Source organism: Procambarus clarkii, chromosome 32, assembly GCF_040958095.1.
Source record: "Procambarus clarkii isolate CNS0578487 chromosome 32, FALCON_Pclarkii_2.0, whole genome shotgun sequence".
NCBI classification, from domain to species: domain Eukaryota; kingdom Metazoa; phylum Arthropoda; class Malacostraca; order Decapoda; family Cambaridae; genus Procambarus; species Procambarus clarkii.
The window spans coordinates 36,669,029-36,693,485 of record NC_091181.1 but is presented as its reverse complement, the minus strand read 5'-3'; the positions used below and the strand labels follow the sequence as shown (position 1 = coordinate 36,693,485).

The 24,457-nt window shown below is 43.9% G+C and overlaps 2 protein-coding genes across 2 annotated transcripts; one reads left to right on the top strand and one right to left on the bottom strand.

The window, feature by feature from the left end:
• The first annotated feature begins 6,966 nt into the window (after positions 1–6,966).
• Positions 6,967–9,212, top strand: LOC123759564 (serine/threonine-protein kinase meng-po). The gene is given in 3 exon segments (XM_045744674.2): positions 6,967–7,390; positions 7,589–7,743; positions 7,745–9,212. Coding segments are annotated over 2 exon segments (1,182 nt in total). The 5' UTR covers positions 6,967–7,390; positions 7,589–7,590; the 3' UTR covers positions 8,774–9,212.
• Positions 9,213–17,891: 8,679 nt separating this feature from the next.
• LOC123759438 (serine/threonine-protein kinase SBK1) lies at positions 17,892–20,312 on the bottom strand. The gene is given in 4 exon segments (XM_045744514.2): positions 17,892–18,778; positions 18,780–19,298; positions 19,300–19,778; positions 19,898–20,312. Coding segments are annotated over 4 exon segments (1,152 nt in total). The 5' UTR covers positions 19,953–20,312; the 3' UTR covers positions 17,892–18,679.
• Positions 20,313–24,457: the final 4,145 nt, after the last annotated feature.

Sequence of the window (24,457 nt, the reverse complement as noted above, 5' to 3'; positions counted from 1 at the left end):
CATGTTTGATTTACAGTAAAAACGTCCCATTATAACTATGCAACCATTGAAGTTGACAACGAAGGTCATCCCAGAGATACGAGGGATGAAGGTATGATAGAGTTGGATCCAACGTCTCTAGAGAATAAGAAGGAGAAGAAGAGGAGAGTGAGAGGAAACATGGTTGAAAATCTTAGTTTATTATCGCTATGTTTTGGAGGAGGTCACTATATACCCGCGCTGCACCAGCTGCTCCCGGCACCGCTCCTGTGCCAGGTAAGTCCACTACGGGCTCACCATAGCCCGTGCTACTTGGAACTTGTTCCGAGTAGCTGAATCTATAACAACAACAACAACAGCTGCTCCCCCACTGTCATGAGGAGCACTAGACCATAGGGGCTGTGGGCGAGGCGACGGGCCAGGCCCTGTGCGGAGGTTTCTGCCAGTTGCTCTAATATTTCTATAAATTTTGAATGTCAGTCTGTTTGAGGCTGGAGGCCAGACGCTTGTGGCTTGCATCACCCAATTTTGCACAGTAATTTCTTTTGGGTCCGTCCCCAACATACTGATACACGAGACGCCGACACGTGATACATATTGACACGCGCGCGCACACACATGGGGGGCCTCGCGGCTGAGTGGATAGCTCTTGGGGATCGTAGTCCTATTAGGTCGATTCTGCAGACACAAATAGTAAATACAAATAACAAATACACACATGAGCTGGAGAAGCAGGCAAGAGAAACATGCAAGGTGCTCCAGTGGATGAGGAAGTACCCGAGCAAGTTTATTGAGACAATAAGATGCATCTCCTAAGGATAGATAGAGTAGTTTAGGCTGTTTCTACCCTCCAATTACTAATAATCCTTAAAGTAAAGGTTCTTCCAGAGAGGATTCACTCATTCGTTTTTATGTTTGCTGATGATGCATAAATAATGAAGAATCAGACAGAGGAAGATAGCAAGAGTCTGCAAGATGGCCTGGACAAAGTGAAAAAAATTGTGCAATAAATGGCTACTGGAGTTTAACTCGAGTAAGTGCAAAGTAATGAAACTAGGTGTAGGGAGCAAGTGGTCGGACACAAGGTACCAATGTGAGATGAAATACATCAAGAATCATGTAGAGAGAATGAAACCGATATGAAAAGGCTTGAAAGCATTCAAAATGAAGCCATGACAATCATTCTTGGAGTCCCAAGAACTGCCAAAACGTCTAATCTACGAGAGGAGTTGTCCCTTCCCAGTATTAAAAGCAGAATTCAGGAGCTGAATGCTAAGCTTGCAATTAGGATAGCCAGAGATCCCCATTACAATGATATTGCCAAGAAAAAACTGAGCTCTGTGCTACTTTCAGGGGGAAACAGGAGAAGCAAAAAATGGCATCACAGAGCAGTCTGCTACCTTGAAGAGCTTCACCTGCTTGAGCAAGCCCGTGAGCTCCTGCCTGTAGAGAGGTTACCTCCCTGGGAGGATGACTCATGCAAGATCATCATCAATGAAATGGCAATGAAAAAATCCAACATGATACCACAAGAAATGAGGCACAAGTATCTCGAGGACATTTATAAAGAAGCCGGAGATGAACTAGATCAAATCTACACTGACGGGTCATCTAATCCTATCAATGGCAGGGCTGGTGCAGCATACACGGTAATCAAGGATAATACCTTCCAACGCAGAAATGAAGAAAAAGCACGTATTGAGAACTATGCCTCTTCAACGCAAGCAGAGCTAACTGCCATTGTTATGGCGTTAAGGTTTCTTGAACGGAACACTAATGGTGCAGTGATTTGCACCGATTCAAAAGCAGCACTGCAAAGCCTAAGTAAAAATCAGGCAGAAAATCTTGCAATAGTCGCTGAAATCAAGAGAGCTGTGAGAGTACTTACCAATCAGGGAAGAGTCATCAAGTTTCTGTGGATCCCCTCCCATGTTGGAATATGTGGGAATGAACGAGCAGATGTGCTGGCTGCTGAAGGCGCTGAAGGAGACCATATTGAATACTTCATACCCAAGACTCAACTACAAATTAGAGGTATTATCAGGCAACATCACCGTGACAAGGTAACTGAGGAAAGGAGGATAGAAGCACAAACCAGTGAATCTGTACGATGGTACAACATGGTTGCAGCTGGCAATCCCAATCAGTATGGCCGAAGAGGAGGACGACGAGTGAGAGAATCTGTAATAGCGAGAATCCGTCTTGGATACAAATATCCATGGAGATTTGGAATGGAAACAACAGTTGATCAGCGAAGTTGCAGAATCTGTGGTGAGAGTGATGGACACCGCCTTGACCACTATCTACGTGAATGTGAACACCTGAGAGACATTAGGAATAACTGTAGAATAATAAACCCCACATTGTTTGAGTTAGGAAAACACTATTTGTCAAATATTGATACTGTTCTTAAAAGATTTCCCCATTTTGCACCCGCAAGATAACGTAAGCTTTTAAGGGTTGATAAATGTTAATCTTCTTGTTTGAGGAGCTGTTCACTTGAGACAGTTAAGCAAGTCCCAGCTGTGTCTGGGTACAAGTGACAGGATGAACAACCCAGCGGGTTTTCTTCCTATTGGGGAGTGTTGTACATTCTGCTATGGCGGTATGTTCACTCACAAGATGAGTGGCGCTGCCCAATAAACTCGCCCCTCGGGGCAAAATTTAAATAAAATTTAATGACCTGGGTGTTGATCACCGAACCTGTCTCCTGAAGCCCACATCAAAAGGATATCATCACCGGTGTGATGTTATCGGTGTGCCAGGTTTACCAACATAATGACTGTATAAAGCTGTGTAAGGAATCATTCAGGACCTTGTATATCACATACGTCAGACCAATTCTGGAGCAAGCGGCTATAGCCTGGAGTCCATATCTAGTCAAATACAAGACGAAGTTAGAGAAAGTTCAGAGGTATGCCACCGGTCCAGCCGCGGAGCTGAGAGGTATGAGCTACGAGGAAAGGCTACATGAATTAAACCTCACAGTGTCGGAAGAAAGAGGTAGGGGAGACATGATTACCACCTACAAATTTCTCACGGGGAACTAATAATTGATAGGGCAGACAAGGACATACTATTTAGCATGAGTGGAACACCAACAGGTTGCCACAGGTGAAAACTTAGCTCAGTAGCTCAGTACTCAACTGAGTCACAGAGACGTTAGAAAGAATTTATATCTGTGTCAGCGTAGTTAACAAATGGAATACACTAAAAAGTGAGGTCAATTGAGAGGTTGGACCAAAGAGCCGAAGTTCAACACCCGCAATTACAATTAGGGGAGAACAAACCCCCCGTCCCCCCCCCCCACACATATATATACACACAGGATCCAATGACGCAGAAAATAATTTCTCACGGAATTACGATATTAATCCCTGACTGATACACGGAGAGCGTGGGTGTCCAGGTGTGTGGGTGTCCAGGTGTGTGGGTGTCCGGGTGTGTGGGTGTCCAGGTGTGTGGGTGTCCGGGTGTGTGGGTGTCCAGGTGTGTGGATGTCCGGGTGTGTGGGTGTCTGGGTGTGTGAGTGTCCAGGTGTGTGGGTGTGTACTCACCTATTTGTGCCTGCGGGGGTTGAGCTCTGGCTCTTTAGTCCCGCCTCTCCACTGTCAATCAACTGGTGTACAGATTCCTGAGCCTACTGGGCTCTATCATATCTACATTTAAAACTGTGTATGGAGTCAGCCTCCACCACATCACTGCCTAATACATTCCACTTGTTAACTATTCTGACACTGAAAAAGTTCTTTCTAACGTCCCTGTGTGTGTGTAAGCGTGTAAGCGTGATATGTGTGTAGGCGTTTGTGAGTGGGCGTGTTGTAGGTGTGTAGGTGTGTGTGTGTCAATCAATGAACCCATCATTGACGTGGTCCGGAAAAATCCCTTAATAACCGCGTTTATTCCAACTGAGACGAGATATTAACGTCAGCCTGATCTGAGAGCAGCTGTTGCGGGCCTATATGTATATAAATATAGACCTGCCTGTATATATATATATAGACTTAAACAGAAAAAATATTTAAAAATAAATTAAATATTTGAACATTTGGTGAATATATATGATAAAACTTTCAATTTTAATTATTTGTCGTACATTCCTGCACATATGAATATAAATTACGGGAATACACTCCTACTGTGTGGGTTGATATCTGGACAGATCAGTCTGGTGTTGACACCGGCTTTCATCGGCCGAAACGTTCATCTTCCTTTCCCATTTCTCTGTGGATTTTCCGCATACAAATGATCAGTGTTTCGTGATCATCAGTTGCATATATATATATATATATATATATATATATATATATATATATATATATATATATATATATATATATATATATATATATATATATATATATATGTATTACGGAAAAAGAGTGTAATGTCAGAGATATGACTCCCACCTCAGCTTCCCGTTATAAAAACATGGCCCTAGCTATTTTATTTAGACAGTAATGTCCCTGCTATACTCGATTAGAAAGCTACACCCTCAATTATAGCATATTAAAAGAGACAGTCCTCCAGCTAACCCCATTAGAAATCTATTTCTCCATTAGAGATCTTTGCCCTCATCTGGGTTACCATGATTTTAACAATATACTCAACAAACATATATTTGTTGAATATGACCGAAAGGGTAAACTTAATGATACTAACACGAATCTTTTCAATATTTCTTATGTTTTTCTTCACTGTCAGGGGAAGTTTAAAAGTTAACTGTACAAAGTTCATTTTCAATCCTTTATTTCAATTATTTATATTCGAACCCAGCATCAGGTCTTCCCCCCCTCACTAGATGGTCGTCCCAGCACCAGTTTCGCCGTTCCATCACCAGGTCGTCCCACCACCAGGGGCCATCCCAGCACCAGGTCGTCCCACCACCAGGGGCCGCCCATCAACAGGTCGTCCCACCACCAGGGCCGTCCCAGCACCAGGGGTCGTCCCACCACCAGGGGCCGTCCCATCACCAGGTCGTCCCAGCACCAGGTCGTCCCACCACCAGGGGCCGTCCATCACCAGGTCGTCCCACCACCAGGGCCGTCCCAGCACCAGGGGTCGTCCCACCACCAGGGGCCGTCCCATCACCAGGTCGTCCCAGCACCAGGTTGTCCCAGCACCAGGTCGTGCCACCACCAGGGGCCGTCCCAGCACCAGGGGCCTTCCCAGCACCAGCGAATCGACCAAGCACCAGGTCAACATAGCAATGCCCTTTGGCTCACATTGTCCCCCGCAAGACTCAGTAACCCCTACGGTCCATAGATCAGCCTCCCCCGGGGTCATTGCCCCCTTGTCCAACCTCATACCTACGCCTCGGTGCTCTACTGGCTTCTATACTGAGAAGTCTCCCCCGTTACCCTCAACCGTTGTTGCTGCAGGGCATGACCTCGATTTCTTTCTTTCTGCGTTTGAATGCATCTTAAACGCCGTTAGATAAACTCTTAGATAGCTTTGAGAGCTGCCTTACTAACGAGCTTGGATTCCCAGCTCCAGATCGAGACAGGGAACATGAGCCAGAGGCAACTTCCTTCTGTTTCATTTTACTGACTCAATACCAGGAACCGGTCGTCTTGTCATCTTAAAAGAAAAGTTATATATTTTTTTTGACTAATTTTCTTTCTCGGATTTGCTGTGGCGGCTCTGCCAGCTTCCTGATTTATGAAGACTATCCCTTGGCGTGGAGTGTGTATGTGTGCGTGTGTGTGTGTGTGTGTGTGTGTGTGTGTGTGTGTGTGTGTGTTTGTGTGTGTGTGTGTGTGTACTCACCTAGTTGTGTTTGCGGGGGTTGAGCTCTGGCTCTTTGGTCCAGATGGTGTGTGTGTGTGTGTGTACTCACCTAAATGTGCTTGCGGGGGTTGAGCTTTGGCTCTTTGGTCCCGCCTCTCAACCGTCAATCTACTGGTGTACAGATTCTTGAGCTTCTCGAGCTTAAGGCTAGAGCTCGAGCTGTGTGTGTGTGTGTGTGTGTGTTTGTGTATGTTTGTTCACCTACTTGTGAATTGAGCTTTTGCTTTGGACGCTTACATTCCGGCATTTTGTCGTCCAACGCAATGACTCCCGACCAAATTTTCTATCATATTTTATATGCCAATTATATCTCGACACGTCTACTGTCAAGATACAGAACCATGCCTACAACTGCTATATCTCCTTTATCATTAATCACCATGTTCAGCCCACTGTACCGCCCTCAATGTGTTCAATCCAAAACACCGCGAGACAGACAGAGAGAAAAAGTGAGAGAGAGAGAGAGAGAGAGAGAGAGAGAGAGAGAGAGAGAGAGAGAGAGAGAGAGAGAGAGAGAGAGAGAGAGCGTGATAAACTAAGAGGTACATTGGAAACTGAAATAGATTAAATAGAATGATAACAGACAGCTGCAAGTGATTGATATATAATTAAAAGTTGGATGTATTTATTGAGAGACTTGCGACGAAGCAGGCAGCAGAGGGAAGGGGGGAAGGGGGGACGAAGATGAGGCCAGGTAAACATAAGCTTTTGAAGCTTAATATACACCATTAAACTTTACATAGTGAAGAATGTTGCTATGTCTGGCATCGTTGACGGCGAGGTAGGTACGAGATGAGAGAGATAGAGAGAAGAGTTTATATATATATATATATATATATATATATATATATATATATATATATATATATATATATATATATATATATATATATAGAGAGAGAGAGAGAGAGAGAGAGAGAGAGAGAGAGAGAGAGAGATGGGTGTGTGTGCGGAAGGGGGAGTGCGGGGGAGGGGGGGGAGGGGGGCACAGCACCACTAATACTACCAACTACCAAGAACTGAGCTCCCTGGCACCAGTCCGCCCTGCAACACCACACACATTAATCGCTCTCACTTCTCCCTCAGTTTACAAACCCAAATGCCAAATAACGTAAATAATCAAAACATAACTGATAAATGCGAATGCTTTTCAACTAGATTAAAAAAGACCAATGAAAACTCTGTAAAAAAAAAGCTGGACGAAAATAATGGTGCTTTAAATACAAATGCCCGCCATAGTGTCCATCCTTGAGTTTTTCTCATAGCGGACGGGTTCCCCGAAGTGTTGCCAGAAGAGCGCGGTGGATGTGAAGGGAGAGTTTAGAGGAAGCGCCTTTTGTCTTGAGAGTTTGGTTAGGTGGCCTCGCCCATGACGTCACGATAGACAGGCATAAAAGCCCGGCAGGTCGCTACCAAGACCACAGACGGAACCCAACCGCCCTGAAGATAAGTACTAACTTGTACCGTGTGGAACAATCGTATTGGTGAACCTCAGAGGGAGTACAGCAACTACATCCTTTTACACTAGTCTGAAGACGGTGCACGGCCAGTGCTCACTTTCCTGTGCTCTTGGTGAAAACTGAGCACTTCAACAGTCAAATTTTGTCGACACCAACACCAAGTAAGTATTTATATGAAATTTCACACTGTGTCTCTGAATCTGAGGAAAATATATCAGTTATGATAGCATTTTCATTTGCTCAATGGTAAGAGTAGGTTTATGCTTATTTCTCTAACCTGATCAAAGAAAATAATGGTTTTATATTAGACGGCGAGTTATTTAATACACAAATAACTAGTATGTGTTCTGTGTTTACAGAGATGTGTGAGGTCAACAGGAGTGGGAGTGTCCAGAGCATGAAGACGGCGGAGCTGCCGAGGGTGGAGGTGGAGCGGCAGTACTCTGACGTGAGACTCCTGGCGGAGAGCAGCGGCGTCCAGGTCTTCAGCGCCAGACCACTCCAGCCTGGGGCCTTCCTGCGTCGCTCTCAAGTGTCTTCATAAGGACACCACCAAGAAGAAAGACTTCCTCAGGGAGTTCAACTATAACCTCCTTCTAAGTTCCCACCATAATATCGTCAAATGTTTTGATGAACCTTTCGAGACCGGCACTTCGTATGCCTTCACGCAAGAATTGGCGCCTCTCAACAATCTGTCCAAGTACCTGAGGCGCGGCGGCCTGGGAGAAACACGAGCAAAACGTGTGGGAGAGCAAGTTGCCCAAGCTCTGGAGTTCATGCACCAGAGAGACTTGGTTCATCGCGATGTTTGTTTAGAAAACATCTTGGTGTTCGACCGAGAGCTCTCCCGCGTCAAGCTTGGAGACTTCGGCAGCACACAGGAGGCGGGAGCCCTGGTGAAGAAGCTGAAGGTTCGGTCCCCTTGGGCGCCGCCAGAAGTTAGTGTGGCCGTGTACAACGAGGGTTACCACGTCCACAGCGGCCAGGACGCCTGGCAGCTTGGCATCCTCATCTTCCTGTGCCTGACGGGGTCATATCCGTGGTCATCGGCCGACATCACTGACCGTCACTACAACTCGTGGGTGGCCTGGCTCAAGCGTAAGACCACCAAGGTGCCGCTACGCTTCACCTGCTTCACTCCTCGTCTTCTTCGCCTCCTGCGACGCCTGCTGGAGCCCAAACCTGAGAAACGCACAGGAGTGAGGGAGGTGTTCAAGTACCTCTCTGATCACTGGCTCGTCGATGACTTGGAATCATCCAGCATCAAGAAAGACGGAAAATTATCAAAACTTTTGTCAAACAGTACAAAATCTCTATTCACTCGAATGGAAATTAAGCTGATTGAACTTCTACGTTCTCATCTACACGACGAAGACGTTCAGCCACGACCGGTTGGCAAGAAACGTGTCCGGTTTTCCTTTGATGCAGAATCTGTAACTGAAGCAGCTGTGACTGACGCACGAAAGGCGTCTGACGCAGGTTATGTGTCCGACGCAGATGATGTTTCTGACACAGACGCCGCTGGGGATGTGACCCCAGCGTGAAGGTCAGTTCCCCACGACTTGGGATGATGACCTTCCACCATGACCCGGGACCGGGATAGAGAGCCCTGGTCAATACACGCCGCGGCAGGGCGCTTGTGGGCATCTCTCTCTCAAGGATGGTATGACACCGCCTGATCAAATAACCTCGGAAGGAAAAAGTCTCCGCCTACTTCTTCTCCGCCGTGTGTGTGTGTGTGTCCTCTCTACTGTGTTTAGGGGGCACTATTTATAATGCATTATTTACCAACGATGCAAATGGCTGTGCCAACATGTCATTTAAGATTATTATTATGATCTGTTTACATAATAATGTACAGCCAAGTCTCAAGGTGTTGATGTGAGTGATTGTTTAGTATGTTCATCTCTTGGTTACCAGCTGAACACCCGATGTTATTCTTATATGTTTATTGATTAAATTACTTAAGAAAACAGCCTTTATGATTTGCCTACTCTATACTCTTCCTTACACGATGTTGTGACCAACACTTCAGTTAAAAAAAGGTGAAATGAAAGTCCCGGGAAAATAGTAGCAGACAGCATTAGTCTCGATACGAGCATGGGACAGTCACCACATTGGGACAGTCACCACATTGGGACAGTCACCACATTGGGGCAGTCACCACATTGGGACAGTCACCACATTGGGGTAGCCACCGCAGTGGAGCAGCTTCTACAGTGGACGCTTCTATACCCTATTGTTCCCTCAACAGTCTCCCATATTTTTTTTCTGCTACTGTGTACCCCTATTGTTCCTGTCATAGCGTAGCCTATTATTCTCTCCACAATGTACCATATTGTCTTGCCATGGTGAACCCTTTGCCCTCGACGTAGCCCTGAGAACTCTGATGTGTCAGCCTTGGTCCTCGGCGCTAAATAGAGTCCGATTGTGGCTCTAATGGCTGGCAGTGTTGTCTGAGCGGTCCATTGTCGCCAGAGAATAGCTTGGTACTGTTCGTTCCTGTGTGAGGTCATTATAAAACAGATGCGTGTCCTTGTGATTTTTTTTTCTGATTGTATCAATAGGTTAAAGAGCTTTTAAGTGCATCATATTGATAGACTGTTGTTTTGATGCTGGCACTGTTGGCTGTTGACGTGACCGTCGACGTCTGCATTGTTTACTAGATTTCTTATCAATTATTTATGTCTCTCAGAGAGAAGCTAATGTTGAAGGGAACTATGAGGAGGAAGCTGCCAAGTCATTACGACTATATAGCACTTGGAAGGGGTCAGGATAAGGATTTGGGATGGGACGGGGGGAAAGGAATGGTGCCCAACCACTTGTTAATGTTGAATGCTCAGATGTTTATAAGATCCCTTGCAAAGACTGCAACAAGATGCATTACAGGGAGAGGAGACATATTGTGGAAATCACATTATTACAAAATATGGCATTTATAGCAGCTATTGATGGAATGTTAAAAAGAAAATGGTACTGTTGTACATAAAAAGGGTCACGTTACTCACTATTGCAATACTCCAAATTGCACACCAAAAAGAGGGGGAACAGTAACTGTACAGTCCACCCCTAACCTGTCTAAAACCGAAATAAGCAATCCTAGACCAAATACACGCCACCTTAGGCCTAAATTTAGAAAATATAGGCCTGACTAGGTCTAGAAAAGATACGGTTTCGTTGTTGCCTTCCTTCACGTGACATTAGTTGGCAGTCTCCACAAACATTGATTGTTCAAAACTTGGTTTATTTTGGATGTAACAGCAAATTTGTGTACGTTCCACCAATAGTTGTATTAAGTACTCTTATTTCTGAGCGACAGGTTCATTACGAGTCTCAAAAGAGAGGTTTTAAGGTATAAGGCAAGAACATTTTGCTTTATACAAACATCTGAGATTAATTATTAAATTTTTAGGGAAGACTGTTCTGTAATTTAACTTAAGACTGTGGCTTCTAAAGTGAGGGGAATTTTTTTTTTAAGAACTGAGATGCCGAGTAAACCGGATTCTTCATCTAACAGCCATTCACCATCCAATAACCATTCCTCATCCAGGAACCATTCATCATCCAACAACCATCCCTCATCCAGCAACCATTCACCATCCAACAACCATCCCTCATCCAGCAACCATTCATCATCCAACAACCATCCCTCATCCAGCAACCAATCATCATCCAACAACCATCCCTCATCCAGCAACCATTCATCATCCAACAACCATCCCTCATCCAGCAACCATTCATCATCCAACAACAATTCACCAACAACCATTCATCTTCCAACAACCATTCATCATCCAGCAACCATTCCCGATCCAACAACAATTCACCATCCAAATTCCATTTTCCTCATTCACGCCTTCACCTCTGACCCCCAGCGCCGCTTCCCTTTGGTAAACAGGAGTTGTGCCAGAGAGTATATACTCAGGAGTGGGATCAACACCCGCTGCATCCGTGTACCCAGTCTATCCCCTACCTCCACCCCTTACTTTCACCCCATACCTCCACCAACCCCTCCCACCCCGTTAACCCCCGTAAACCCCCCCTTTCCCCACTTCATCCCCACCAACCTCACCTAAACCACAAGTCACATTTAGCATTTATCCTCATATATAAAGACATGATGTTAATGTAGTAAAATCCCCTCAGCCCTAACTATGCTCAATGAATATAACGAGGATCGTCGCAGCTATATCATTAGGACATAAGAATTGAGGAAACTGCAGAAGGCCTCTTGGCCCATATGAGGGCAGCTCCTATTTATATAGCCACCCAAAACTAATGTATATGTTTACTCTCATTTATATATCTACACTAATGTATATGTTTACACTCGTGTATATGTCTGCATAAATCATGAGCTCTGTTTCCAAACTAGTATTTACTGGATCAATATATCTCGACTCTATATCACACTCAACGATATCAATAACCCAAGTTATTGATATCTGATCTTAAGTAATCTCCCATTAATACTTAAATACCCTGTATTGCTGCTCAGTGTAGTATGTTGTCTCTCAAAGAAAATACACATGGATACAATGTTCTAAATTAATAAACACGTAGATTAAGAGAGGCATACACTATACACTCCCCCCCCCCCACACACACATACACTTAGCATTGGGTGATTTTCAAAAATAGAATTTTCTTATCTCGCAAAAAAAAAAAATCCTGAGATTTGTTGCGAGATAATATGATCACCGCGTTCAAAATTATCAGCAGAATTAAGGTAGACAGATTAATTAGCAGGTGAGGGGTATTCGAACAAGGAGAGAAAAGACAGGTGGAAACTGAGTACCCAAGGAAGCCGTAGAGGCATTAGAAAGAACGTTATCAGTTTCAGATTTTTTGAGCTTGTGTACCAGTCGGTTGTATATTAAGAGGAGGGACTATAATGAGCCGAAGACCAACCCCTGCGAGTACATTTAAGGTGAGTACACACTGATAGAGTCAGCAGCGGGGGTGTCTGTAGCTCTTGGACTCGCCTCTCTCCACATCTCTACTGGAGAACCTACACCTATACTTCTTGAGAATCTGCCCTTCCCCACCGTCACCTCATTAACGGAGGAGCTTGCCCCTCTCCACCCCTCCTCCATCTCACTAATGCAAGACATGCACCTCCCCCCAACAACCCCTCCCTCAGCTCTAGGAAACAAATGAGAGAGGCCCCCGGGCGCCTGTCAGGCTTCACCGCCACCGACACAAAAATCTATTCTTCAAACGAAGCGCAAGCCAACTGTGTTCTATTATATACTTTTCTCCCTGCAATATAGGGCAGGGCTGTTGGCATGGCGTGGCCGTGTCGGTATCGTGCGCATCTCTCCTTGCACCTCTCCAAGTGAAGGATGAGACGTCAGAGTGTCGTGGCGTCGTCTTGGAGTCAAGGTTCCTCAGGGGCTGCGCGTCGTGTCATTTCAAGGTAAACAATAATCCAATAACAAGAGCAAACACCATCACAAAGCGACGACGTCAGCTAGAAATAAAGACAACAGACAGCGAGCCAAATAATAATAATAATAATGATAATAATAGTGATGAAGAATACATAACTAAGAAGAAATAATGACAGTACATAAAAAAAATCGCATTAACGATGTATCAATGAGAAAATCAGTAGATTTTATGAGGAGGAATCGAACTTGCACACTGGGTACTCCCAAGCATACGCCCTAACGATGCAGCTTGGGATTCCTTGCGGATTTGAATAGACGAGCTATAGGTAGAACTCCTTTACCACCGCCACAGTGCATGGCGGGCAATGTATGAAACCCTGATTGGGCTTCAGTTGAAGCCTCACGACCCATAGAGGACTTTGAGTTGAATTCCATGTTGCATTGCCTTTCAGCATGTCGCGACCGAGTTTTTTAGGGCGTATGCATTGTAGTACTCAGTGTGCAAGTTCGAATCCTTCGCATGACAACTACTGATTTTCTCAATAATAATAATAATAATAATAATAATAATAATAATAATAATAATATAAGTTAAAGGAGGTTACATACACACCATAAAATATTGCAAGAATCTGGTAACATTGAACTTAAAGAGTTGGATCCGACATAATAGATGTTGAAACAAATAGACAATCTTTCATTGCTTTTGGTTGGATGGGTCTATAAAACAACTTGTTATCGTAATTCATCGTTACGGAGGGTAAATAACATTAGTTTGGTAAAGGCTGTTGTATATTATTGAAGGTCACACACACACACACACACATATACACACACACACACACACACACACACACACACACACACACACACACACACACACACACACACACACATACACACACACACACACACACATATACACACACACAAAAAAAAATAGTTAGTAAACAGTTGATTGACAGTTGAGAGGCGGGCCGAAAGAGCAAAGCTCAACCCCCGTAAAAACACAACTAGTAAACACACACTCGACCTATTTCATTAAGAATAAAGTGTATTATCAACAATTAGTCTAAAAGTATAAAACTACTGTAACTGATACTAACAAGTATCAGTTACTGAATGCGCATATATTAAAATATCATATTCTTAATATATAGTTTAACGCCAAAAAAAATTCTTATATAAGTTGTACCTTTTTATTTAAATCAAATTTAATATATGCATATTTATGGATCAGCTTTCTAGACGAGCCAGGGATCAGAGAGGTACTTGAACACTTCCCTCACACACCTGTGCGCTTCTGAGGTTCGGGCTCCAGCGATGAGCACAAGAAGCACCACAAGGAGGAAAGGAAGCTTTAGTTGTAACTTGAGTGCGGCTGCGTCCCGTCGGTGGTCGTGGCGACAACGAGTCGGGGGATGTGTGCCAGGCTCGCTGAAGTCATCGAGGGGCGCGCGTTACAGCCGTATTGGGACACAAGGTCCGTTCCCCTCAACGCTCACACCATCGCCCATATTATTTGCTTCCTGGCAACACTATAATGGTTTCCGCAGTAGGCTGAAGGTGACTCAAGGGGGACTCTCAAGAGGGAACTCAAACGTGACTCCGTTGGTGACACTAAGGTGATGTCATCATGCTCTCTTGTAGATTCGTGTAGAGTCTTAGCTCAGAATTGAGGAGAAAGTAGTACTAGAGTTTGTTTATTGTGAAATGTCATAATTAGGAAATGAGGTAAGAAAAGTTTACACAGTTTAGATTTAAGCTAATTTTCTTTAGTCTCCTTGTTTTCAAAAGTTTTTTTCATTCATATTGTGTTAAATGTTTTTTTGGGGGTCGGGAATTAACGCTTAGTGTATTATATAGGTGTATTAGTTATTTTTTGTAATATTTGAGTTTAAATGACTAAATTATAGTTTTTAGCCTTTATTTTTGTTGAACTAAGTTGTGTTAATATCCATTATCAATGGTTTTTTTTTGTATTTTTTTTAATACGTAAGTTTAATTTTTTACGGCTGATTAAACTTACAGCTTAAATTTATCACATTGTGAGTATGCTTTCTCGTATTTTTTCCTCTTTATTAAAGTGTAAATTTGGAGTATCGTGTGTTTCTGGCAAATTTAAAATTTTCTTTTAGCTTGGGTTTTAGCAATATAATATTGTTTGATATTTTTGTGATATATTTGTCTTTTTAGCAATTTTTAGATCTGATGATGAGCATAAGAGTTTTCCGAAACTTCACGTGAAGTTTTTAAAATAAGAAGTTCTATCACAAGATATGTTTACCATGGCAGTGGTTAGTTTATTATTTTAAGATATATATATTTAGGCATGTGTGTGTGTGTGTGTGTGTGTGTGTGTGTGTGTGTGTGTGTGTGTGTGTGTGTGTGTGTGTGTGTGTAAACCACGAAGGAAAATTAAGCATTTTTAAATTTTCCTTCGTGATTAAATTTTGTCATGACAGAGGATAACAAACGAGAAAAATACCAACACGAAGAATCTTTACTAGTAAATAACCTGAGAATAAACTTTTGTAAATAACCTGAGAATAAACTTTTGTAAATAACCTGAGAATAAACTTTTGTAAATAACCCGAGAATAAACTTTTGTAAATAAGCTGAGAATAAACTTTTGTAAATAACCTGAGAATAAACTTTTGTAAATAACCTGAAAGTAGGCTTTGCTTGTAATTAACGTGAGAGAAACTTGCTTGTTAAATGATGTCTCTCCTGTAAGAACACCATCAGGCGAGGCGTCAGCCTGGAAGACAGCTTCCTCTCACCAGGGTGTCACTCTACACAGCTTCTTGTTGGCGGCGATGATACTCCGGACGTAAAGCATGGCTTACCGTAGAGCATGGCTTACCGTAGAGCATGGCTTACCGTAGAGCATGGCTTACTGTAGAGCATGGCTTACCGTAGAGCATGGCTTACCGTAGAGCATGGCTTACTGTAGAGCATGGCTTACCGTAGAGCATGGCTTACCGTAGAGCATGGCTTACCGTAGAGCATGGCTTACCGTAGAGCATGGCTTACCGTAGAGCATGGCTTACCGTAGAGCATGGCTTACCGTAGAGCATGGCTTACTGTAGAGCATGGCTTACTGTAGAGCATGGCTTACTGTAGAGCATGGCTTACTGTAGAGCATGGCTTACCGTAGAGCATGGCTTACCGTAGAGCATGGCTTACCGTAGAGCATGGCTTACCGTAGAGCATGGCTTACCGTAGAGCATGGCTTACTGTAGAGCATGGCTTACTGTAGAGCATGGCTTACCGTAGAGCATGGCTTACCGTCGAGCATGGCTTACCGTAGAGCATGTCTTACCGTAGAGCATGGCTTACCGTAGAGCATGGCTTAATGTAGAGCATGGCTTACCGTAGAGCATGGCTTACCGTAGAGCATGGCTTACCGTAGAGCATGTCTTACCGTAGAGCATGGCTTACCGTAGAGCATGGCTTACTGTAGAGCATGGCTTACCGTAGAGCATGGCTTACCGTAGAGCATGGCTTACCGTCGAGCATGGCTTACCGTAGAGCATGGCTTACCGTCGAGCATGGCTTACCGTAGAGCATGGCTTACCGTAGAGCATGGCTTACCGTAGAGCATGGCTTACCGTAGAGCATGGCTTACCGTAGAGCATGGCTTACCGTCGAGCATGGCTTACCGTAGAGCATGGCTTACCGTCGAGCATGGCTTACCGTAGAGCATGGCTTACCGTAGAGCATGGCTTACCGTAGAGCATGGCTTACCGTCGAGCATGGCTTACCGTCGAGCATGGCTTACTGTAGAGCATGGCTTACCGTAGAGCATGGCTTACCGTCGAGCATGGCTTACCGTAGAGCATGGCTTACTGTAGAGCATGGCTTACCGTCGAGCATGGCTTACTGTAGAGCATGGCTTACCGTCGAGCATGGCTTACTGTAGAGCATGGCTTACCGTAGAGCATGGCTTACTGTAGAGCATGGCTTACCGTAGAGCATGGCTTACCGTAGAGCATGGCTTACTGTAGAGCATGGCTTACCGTCGAGCATGGCTTACTGTAGAGCATGGCTTACCGTCGAGCATGGCTTACTGTAGAGCATGGCTTACCGTAGAGCATGGCTTACTGTAGAGCATGGCTTACCGTAGAGCATGGCTTACCGTAGAGCATGGCTTACCGTAGAGCATGGCTTACTGTAGAGCATGGCTTACTGTAGAGCATGGCTTACCGTAGAGCATGCCTAGAGCATGCCTCGAGCATGGCTATGGCTATAAACGTGTTACATCTATATTGCGTTACGATGTTGCTCACCTAATATTGTCACGGGTCTTATAGGCATCATTATCTTATCTGTCTAGTAATATCGTTGTCTTATCAGCTGAAGATATATGGATGCTCCTTATCCAAATATCAATTATCAATACGTGTTCATGTAACATGTTATTGTGTGTTGTTCAATTTCAATGAAACTTTTTTTTTTTGACAAAATAGATTTGTAACGTCTCTTTCTGGTAGACGCTTCAAACGTGAAATGATAAATTGGAAAAGAAATAAAAAAAAGACAATTTTTTAAGAAAATGGCAACAATTTATCAAAAAATCACTTCTATTACAAATTTTGAGAGATTTTATATTTATTTCACTAAGCTATCATTATAGTATATAATCTCGATTCGTAGTAGATAAAATTATTCAAAATGTCTAGTTGCTGCAAAAAAAAAAATATATATATACACACCCCGAATATTATGCACCAAATTTACACATTTGGAAATCAATAACTCTTAAAATTTCTGGGTTAATTTAATTTGTTTACATCAACCCTAGAGCTGTAAAAGGTGCATATATAATGTAGGACTGATAAGAAATGCTCGAACTTTGAGCCTTAAAATGGAGTTTAAAGTTGAAAGAAAATTAACTAGGAAAAATGAGATTCCAACATTCCGGCCATTGTTACGGCCGGTTCTAATTGGTCAATTGCCTTCTAACTTTCCCTAACATTAACCTGCAGCCAAATATCTCTTGAAGCAAAAGTAAAAACATGTAATGATAATAAAAAGGGTTTATGTAAGTTTCGTATTTATTTCAAGTTATTTTCGTATATTAAACCAACAAGGTAATATTTTCTATTACATTATTTGGTCTGTCTTTAGATACTAAATAGCATTTCTTAAAGATAGCATTTCTTACTTCTAGGTGTCTGCTTTACCACAATGAACTTAAAAGATTTACTCTTTTGTTTCTAAGCGAACTAAGCAAAAAAAAAAAAAGGATGATTGAGAGCAGTAATGATAAACAGTATAATTTATTTCATTGATTTTTTTATACCATCTTCCAGTAACCTCCAGATATTGCATAACGTTCATCTCACAATGTTCATTAGAAAATTAACAATCCACAAACCTGGGAATTAACACATCAAGGTAATGCTATCAATGAGTTGAGGCGTTTTCATGATATTTTATCAATTGCAGAACTGTCTTTTTTTTATTTTGTTGGCAACGAAAAGCTTTATAAAAGTACGAAATAGTAATATCATGTTATAAAACGTATAAAATATATTCGGTTTCAGTTAGGTCGAAGAACGTTTTACAATTTCTTCTTCCCTTCCTAAAACATCAATTAACATTCAGGGGAAATTGAGTATATATTAAGGATTACAAATCCCAAAAATATCAGCTAAGGGCTCTGTGCCCCCAGATATCCTCCCGAGAGGTCCAGATTTATGTTCTAGCGGGATTACTGCACGCGAGTCAGGTTTCTTGGTGAGAAGCCTTCCTGAATACTTGCTCCTTTCAGGTTATCAACCAGAGATCAGGTGGGCTTCGTCTTTTCATACAAGACGAGGCCTTAGGTGAGTCTCAACCAGGGCTCAGGTGGTTTTAGGTCACTATTAGCAAAGGGCCAGGTTTTTCCAATTGCACTCTCTTCACTAACAATTGATGTGGATGAAGTTTGCTTGGCACCTTAAATGATCAAGAGCTGGCTATCAAGATACAGACTAGCATCTTAAAACACCAAGAGCTGGCTGTCAGAAAGGAATGAACAATGAATTTTCAGTGAAGAGGCACATGTCCTCACGGATAAGCCGCACTATCTGACACAGCGTCGATCTCGAGGGCGAAGCGAACACGTTTCGGGAGTTTGGCTTGGTCTGCAAGGTTCTGGGTGACGTACGTAAGAGCGGAGGAGCTCAGCTATCTTCTTCTCTGCGTCCTTAAACATGGAATTACTAGTGGTTTCCAAGGTGTCTGATGGGGTGTCGTCAAACGAAATATCATAAGGATCTATACCCTTCAGGAGCCAGGAATCAGAGAGGTACTTGTACACCTCCTTCACGCCCGCACGTTTCTCAGGTTTGGGCTCCAGCAGGCGTCGCAGGAGGCGAAGAAGACGAGGAGTGAAGCAGGTGAAGCGTAGCGGCACCTTGGTGGTCTTACGCTTGAGCCAGGCCACCCACGAGTTGTAGTGACGGTCAGTGATGTCGGCCGATGACCACGGATGTGACCCCGTCAGGCACAGGAAGATGAGGATGCCAAGCTGCCAGGCGTCCTGACCGCTGTGGACGTGGTAACCCTCGTTGTAGACAACCTCTCTCACCTCTGGTGGAACCCACGGTACTCGGATGTTAGCTTGCTTCACGAAGGCTCCCTCCCGCTGTGTGTTGCCGAAGTCACCCAGTTTCACTCGTGCCATATTCGCGGTCGAAGATGAGGATGTTGTCAGGAGTAACGTCGCGGTGAACGAGGTCCTTGCTGTGCACGAACTCTAGAGCGAAGGCAACCTTCTCTGCCACTAACTTCGTCAGCTTTTCTCCAAGACCTCCTCTCCTTACGAACTGCGACAAGTCACCCTCTGGTGCTAGCTCTTGGGCGAATACGTAGGAATTGTGAGTATCAAAGGGCACATGAAAGCTCTTGATGATATTGGGGTGTGGACTCAGGTAGTAATTGTAGTGAAACTCACGGAAGAAATCTTCCTTTTTCGTGGTGCCTTTCTGAACACACTTGAGGACAACCCTGTCATCAGCCTTCCGGTGTCTGGCTACGAAAATTTTGGTGTACCAGCCGGACGCCAGGAGCCGGACGTCGTAGAACTGACGGTCCACTTCTAGTCGCGGGAGCTCCAACATTTTGATGTCGTGGAAGCTTGACGTACTGCTGCTCCGAGACACATCTGCAGGTAAATATAACATTAGATTATGGACGAATGAAGGTAAAATAAATAACAAATTACAAGATTAACAAACTTGAATGAGCACTGTACGTGTGGACAGTCAGTAAGAAGGTACTTACTCGAGAGAGTGCCTGTTGAGCCCCTTCTGCTCAAGCTCGTATACTGGCAAGACATGTTTATGTAACGGCGATATGCACTGTAATGCACTTGTCTGAGGCCTGCACAACACAATTCTGAAGCCTGTAATCCGCAAGTCTTGGGGGGGGGGGGGTTTAAAACGCAAGCCTGAGGCCTTGTAATACACAAGTTTGAGGCCTGTAACCCACAAGTGTGTGAAGCCTGCACTGTCAACGGAGGTCCACCAGGACGGATAATCCACACAGTGACGACTTGCTTGGAGTGCGGCCTAGGTCGATGTGTGGCGTTGGCTCCGACCTGCCCAGGTTATATCCTCGCTTCTCGTGACGTCACTGGTGACTTCACCTGTACCAGCAACTGCTAACCTCCTCCACACACTGACAACTACCACGTAATGCAGGCACTCTCTGCCAACATTATAAGAAATGCCAAATCGTGAGATGAGCAATATTTTGACTTCTCTTTTTACGCTTCGTTCCTGATATTCTCCTGTGTCCGTAGTCACTGCGTTCGTGCAAGAGGTTCGTGAGCACTCTATAATAGATAATGGAATAATGTAAAGACTAAATATCAATAAGAATTATCACCTTTCTTTCGAGACTTCTCAGAGTTATCGCATCAAGGTCAAAAACGAGGCCAGCGAATATTTGTGGGAGGAAACGAAGGAGAGTGAATACGTGGCATATGTCACTGGTGGGTGAAGAGTGCCAACCAGTGCCAGAGTCTTCTCGGTATTGAGGTAGGCGGAGCTGTGTCTGAAGACCAATCTTTTCCTCTCTATAATTTCCTGTGTATTTAACTAATTGCACTCTTTAGGAGCCGTTGGAACTGCAACACAAATATTGAAAGTCAATAATTATATTCTAATGTTTCTAGTACTCACTGGCAGACGACTGAACAGGTTTTGTATAAGTGTGTGTGTGTGTATCTACTATTTGTGTCTGCAGGATCGAGTAATCGAGCTCTTGGACCTCGCCTTTCTAACTAATCTATTTGTCCTTTGTGTGTGAGTGTGTGTGTGTAGCAGTGTTGCTGACAAATGTTACTTCTCTCACACACACACATAAGTCAAGCAAGTTTAACAACACAAGGTAAGCGGATAATTATAAGGAGTCAGCGTCCCGACCACACCATATTCCACAAAGTTCAAAACACACACTCACAGACTTCATCTAAACGGCACATTTATCATTCCGAAGGCTGACAGAACACGTCACATGTCGGCCAGTACCCGTAATGACTTTGTTTCACTGACTCACACCTTCGCCAGACTATCCACTCACAGTCACCTCTTATGGTAAGCTCTCTCTTGACGCACTGTCGCCAGTCCTCCACCGACTGATGGAGATTAAGCCACCCAAGAGGTGGCACAGACACGAGTAACCCGTAAAGTCTTCCACCACCATCTAGGGCCTTTTATAGGGTGAGTGAGACGAGTTCACCTTCGCCAGGCGGCTACTGGCAACCAGCGATTATTTATACGGCAAACAAAAGCCAGCGCTCAGCTTGGCGTTAGTGTACTAATGTTTAATGAACCCTTACACGGCCTCCGGCCAGATATATCTTAAGAAAATGTTGGGGGGTGGGGGAGGGGGGGGGAGGAGATCTAGGCCGAGGTGACAGGTGCCAAGAAGTGGGTTAATTGTTAAAGCAACGACAGCAGCTTACAAAAAAATTTGCAAGAAAAGCAACATAAATCCTAATATAGAGAATAAAGTAAAGGAGGAGTAACACCAACACTAACAAATAGACAGATAACTGCAACAACAGGAGCATCACTGAAACAACGACAGCAACAATTGTTATCAATTGCAGTGCAACGGAAGCTATATTAGCAACATCAGAACAAAACCAGCAGCATATTCAGACACTAATGACGACAGTAATAACAGTCAAGCAACAAAACAAACAGCCAACCTGTCCTCTTGCATAGCACATCGTGTTTCGACGTCAAAATCCCAAACATCAAATTAAGACGTACTAAAAACCATATTAGCAGCTCGCAAAATTGATGTGATACGCCGTTGTCTATTCGCGGGGCCTCGGGTTGTTGCTGTTTTAGATTCAGCTACTCGGAACACAAAGTTCCAAGTAGCACGGGCTATGGTGAGCCCGAAGTTGACTTACCTGGCACAGGAGCGGGGCTGTAGCTGGGCCTCGGGGCAATTTAGTACATCATTTTAATGGCGTTGTGAACGCTCGAGAGAACGGGCTGTTATACGAGCACACGCCGCCGAACTTATACATACATATATATATATATATATATATATTTTATTAAATATGACCGAAAAAGTAAGATTAATAATCCTAACACGAATTTTCTCAATCTTTCGTACATTATGCTTCACTGTTGGAGGTAAATCAAAAATCACTTCTCCAAAATTCATTTTTATTTCTAGTCTGACGCGACACGGGCGCGTTTCGTAAAACTTATTACATTTTCAAAGACTTCACAAATACAGCTCGCAAAATTGATGTGATACGCCTGTGATATATAAATATATATATATATATATATATATATATATATATATATATATATATATATATATATATATATATATATATATATATATATATATAATGAAGAATCTGTGCGTCAACACTTTTAGAAGAAACATACATTTAGTTACAAGCAAACTATCAACCTCATGCGTACGCAAAGGGTCAACACAGCAGACGTTTTCGCATATGCTGCTGATGGTATTCTGTTGGTATTTACCACGGGTGTTGAGGGTGGGTGTTATGCCCACTGCCTGGTCTGTTGTTATTTGATTCACTGCTTAGTTCACTGCGTTGTTTTCAGTCCACTGTTGTAGTTCATAGATCACTCTGTTGTTTTATTTCATAGTTCACTGTACTGTTGTGTTCATAGATCCCTCCACCCTTGTATTTCATAGAATACTTCACTGTTGTATTTCATAGTTCATTCCACTGCTTCACTTTTATCCTGGCACTGAAGAGCATTCGAATATAGTTTGGGTACTTCTATGAATATTCCCCAGTTTTTATCATTCTCATGACAGTATTTGTCTTTGAATGTGTATTGGGCCAACACGAAGCTGAAAATTTTAATGTAAAAATAATCACACTGTTTTAAGGCCACAGTAAATGTATCCTACTTAGGTACACAACCAAAGAGTTCATTAAGCTGATCGTCGAGGACGCCGATGGTAGTGCGCCGAGCGGTGATGGACCTCCTGGAAATGAGCAACATAACCCTATTACGCCCTGTGACCCGATGGTCCGACAGCCTTCACACACACACACACACACACACACACACACACACACACACACACACACACACACACACACACACACACACACACACACACACACACACACACACACACACACACACACACACACACACGAAAGCTGCTTACGTGGCCATGCACTCTGTATACACGTTGCCCGAATACGCTCTCTTGTATAATAAAGCAGAAAAGATCACAGATGTTTATTCCACAACCCCCTTTCACTAACTCACACGGGTTAACGTCTGTGTATGTGTGTGTGTATGTGTGTGTGTGCGCGTGCGTGTAAATGTGTGGGGGTGAGACCAGGTGCGTGTGTGGGTGTTTTTGTGTGCGTGTTTGAGGCGCGCCAACCGTACTGGGAAACCTTGGCAAGGTCAGTAGGCCAGGGATGTTCCAAGAATGATGGATAGAAAGATAATAAAGGAGAGAGAAAGACTCAATTACAGTGCTTAAGCTTGGTGGTTGCTGGCCAGCTTGACAGCGTGGACCTCCAAACACACGAACAGCCGCTGGGAGAGAACGCATCGTAACTAAGGCCAACAGCCCTGACAGGGGATAAACTTACGTATTTAGACTGGTACGTAAGTGACATTTCGACTGTTAGGCAGACAGGAAGCCAGGCAGACAGGAAGCCAGGCAGACAGGAAGCCATGCAGGCAGCTAAATATACAATAAGCCAGGCAGGCATCCAGGTAGACAGACAGCTAGGCAGGTAGGAAACCAAGCAACCAGGCAGTCATTAAAGCCAGGCAGGTAGATAGGAAGAAACAGGCTTGCAGACAGGAAGCCAGACAAACAGGCAGGGAGACAGGTAGGCAGACAGGAAGCCAGGTAGGAAGACAGACAGGCAGGGAGACAGGAAGCCAGGCAGACAAACAGGCAGCGCGACGCGTGGACCTCCTCACAGCCACTGTGCAATAGCCAAAATTACTCTCTCGTCACTTGTGGTGAAAGAAGGAAGGTCAGAGATAGAAATGTGTCGGGCGAGCAACTTCAAGATAGCCGTGTAATTTGTATTCAAGAGCGGCATGTTGGCCTTGTAAGAGAGACCTTTCATTGTTCCTCGCATGCTTTACCGGCTGCGTATGAGGTCCTCTGTGGACGGAGGTCAGTGTAGCACTGGTGGACGTCAGTGTGGCACTGGTGGACGTCAGTGTGGCACTGGTGGACGTCAGTGTGGCCCTGGTGGACGTCAATGTGGCACTGGTGGAGGTCAGTGTGGTCCTGGTGGAGGTCAGTGTGGCCGAGGTCGAGGAGAGTGTTGGCATGTGGATA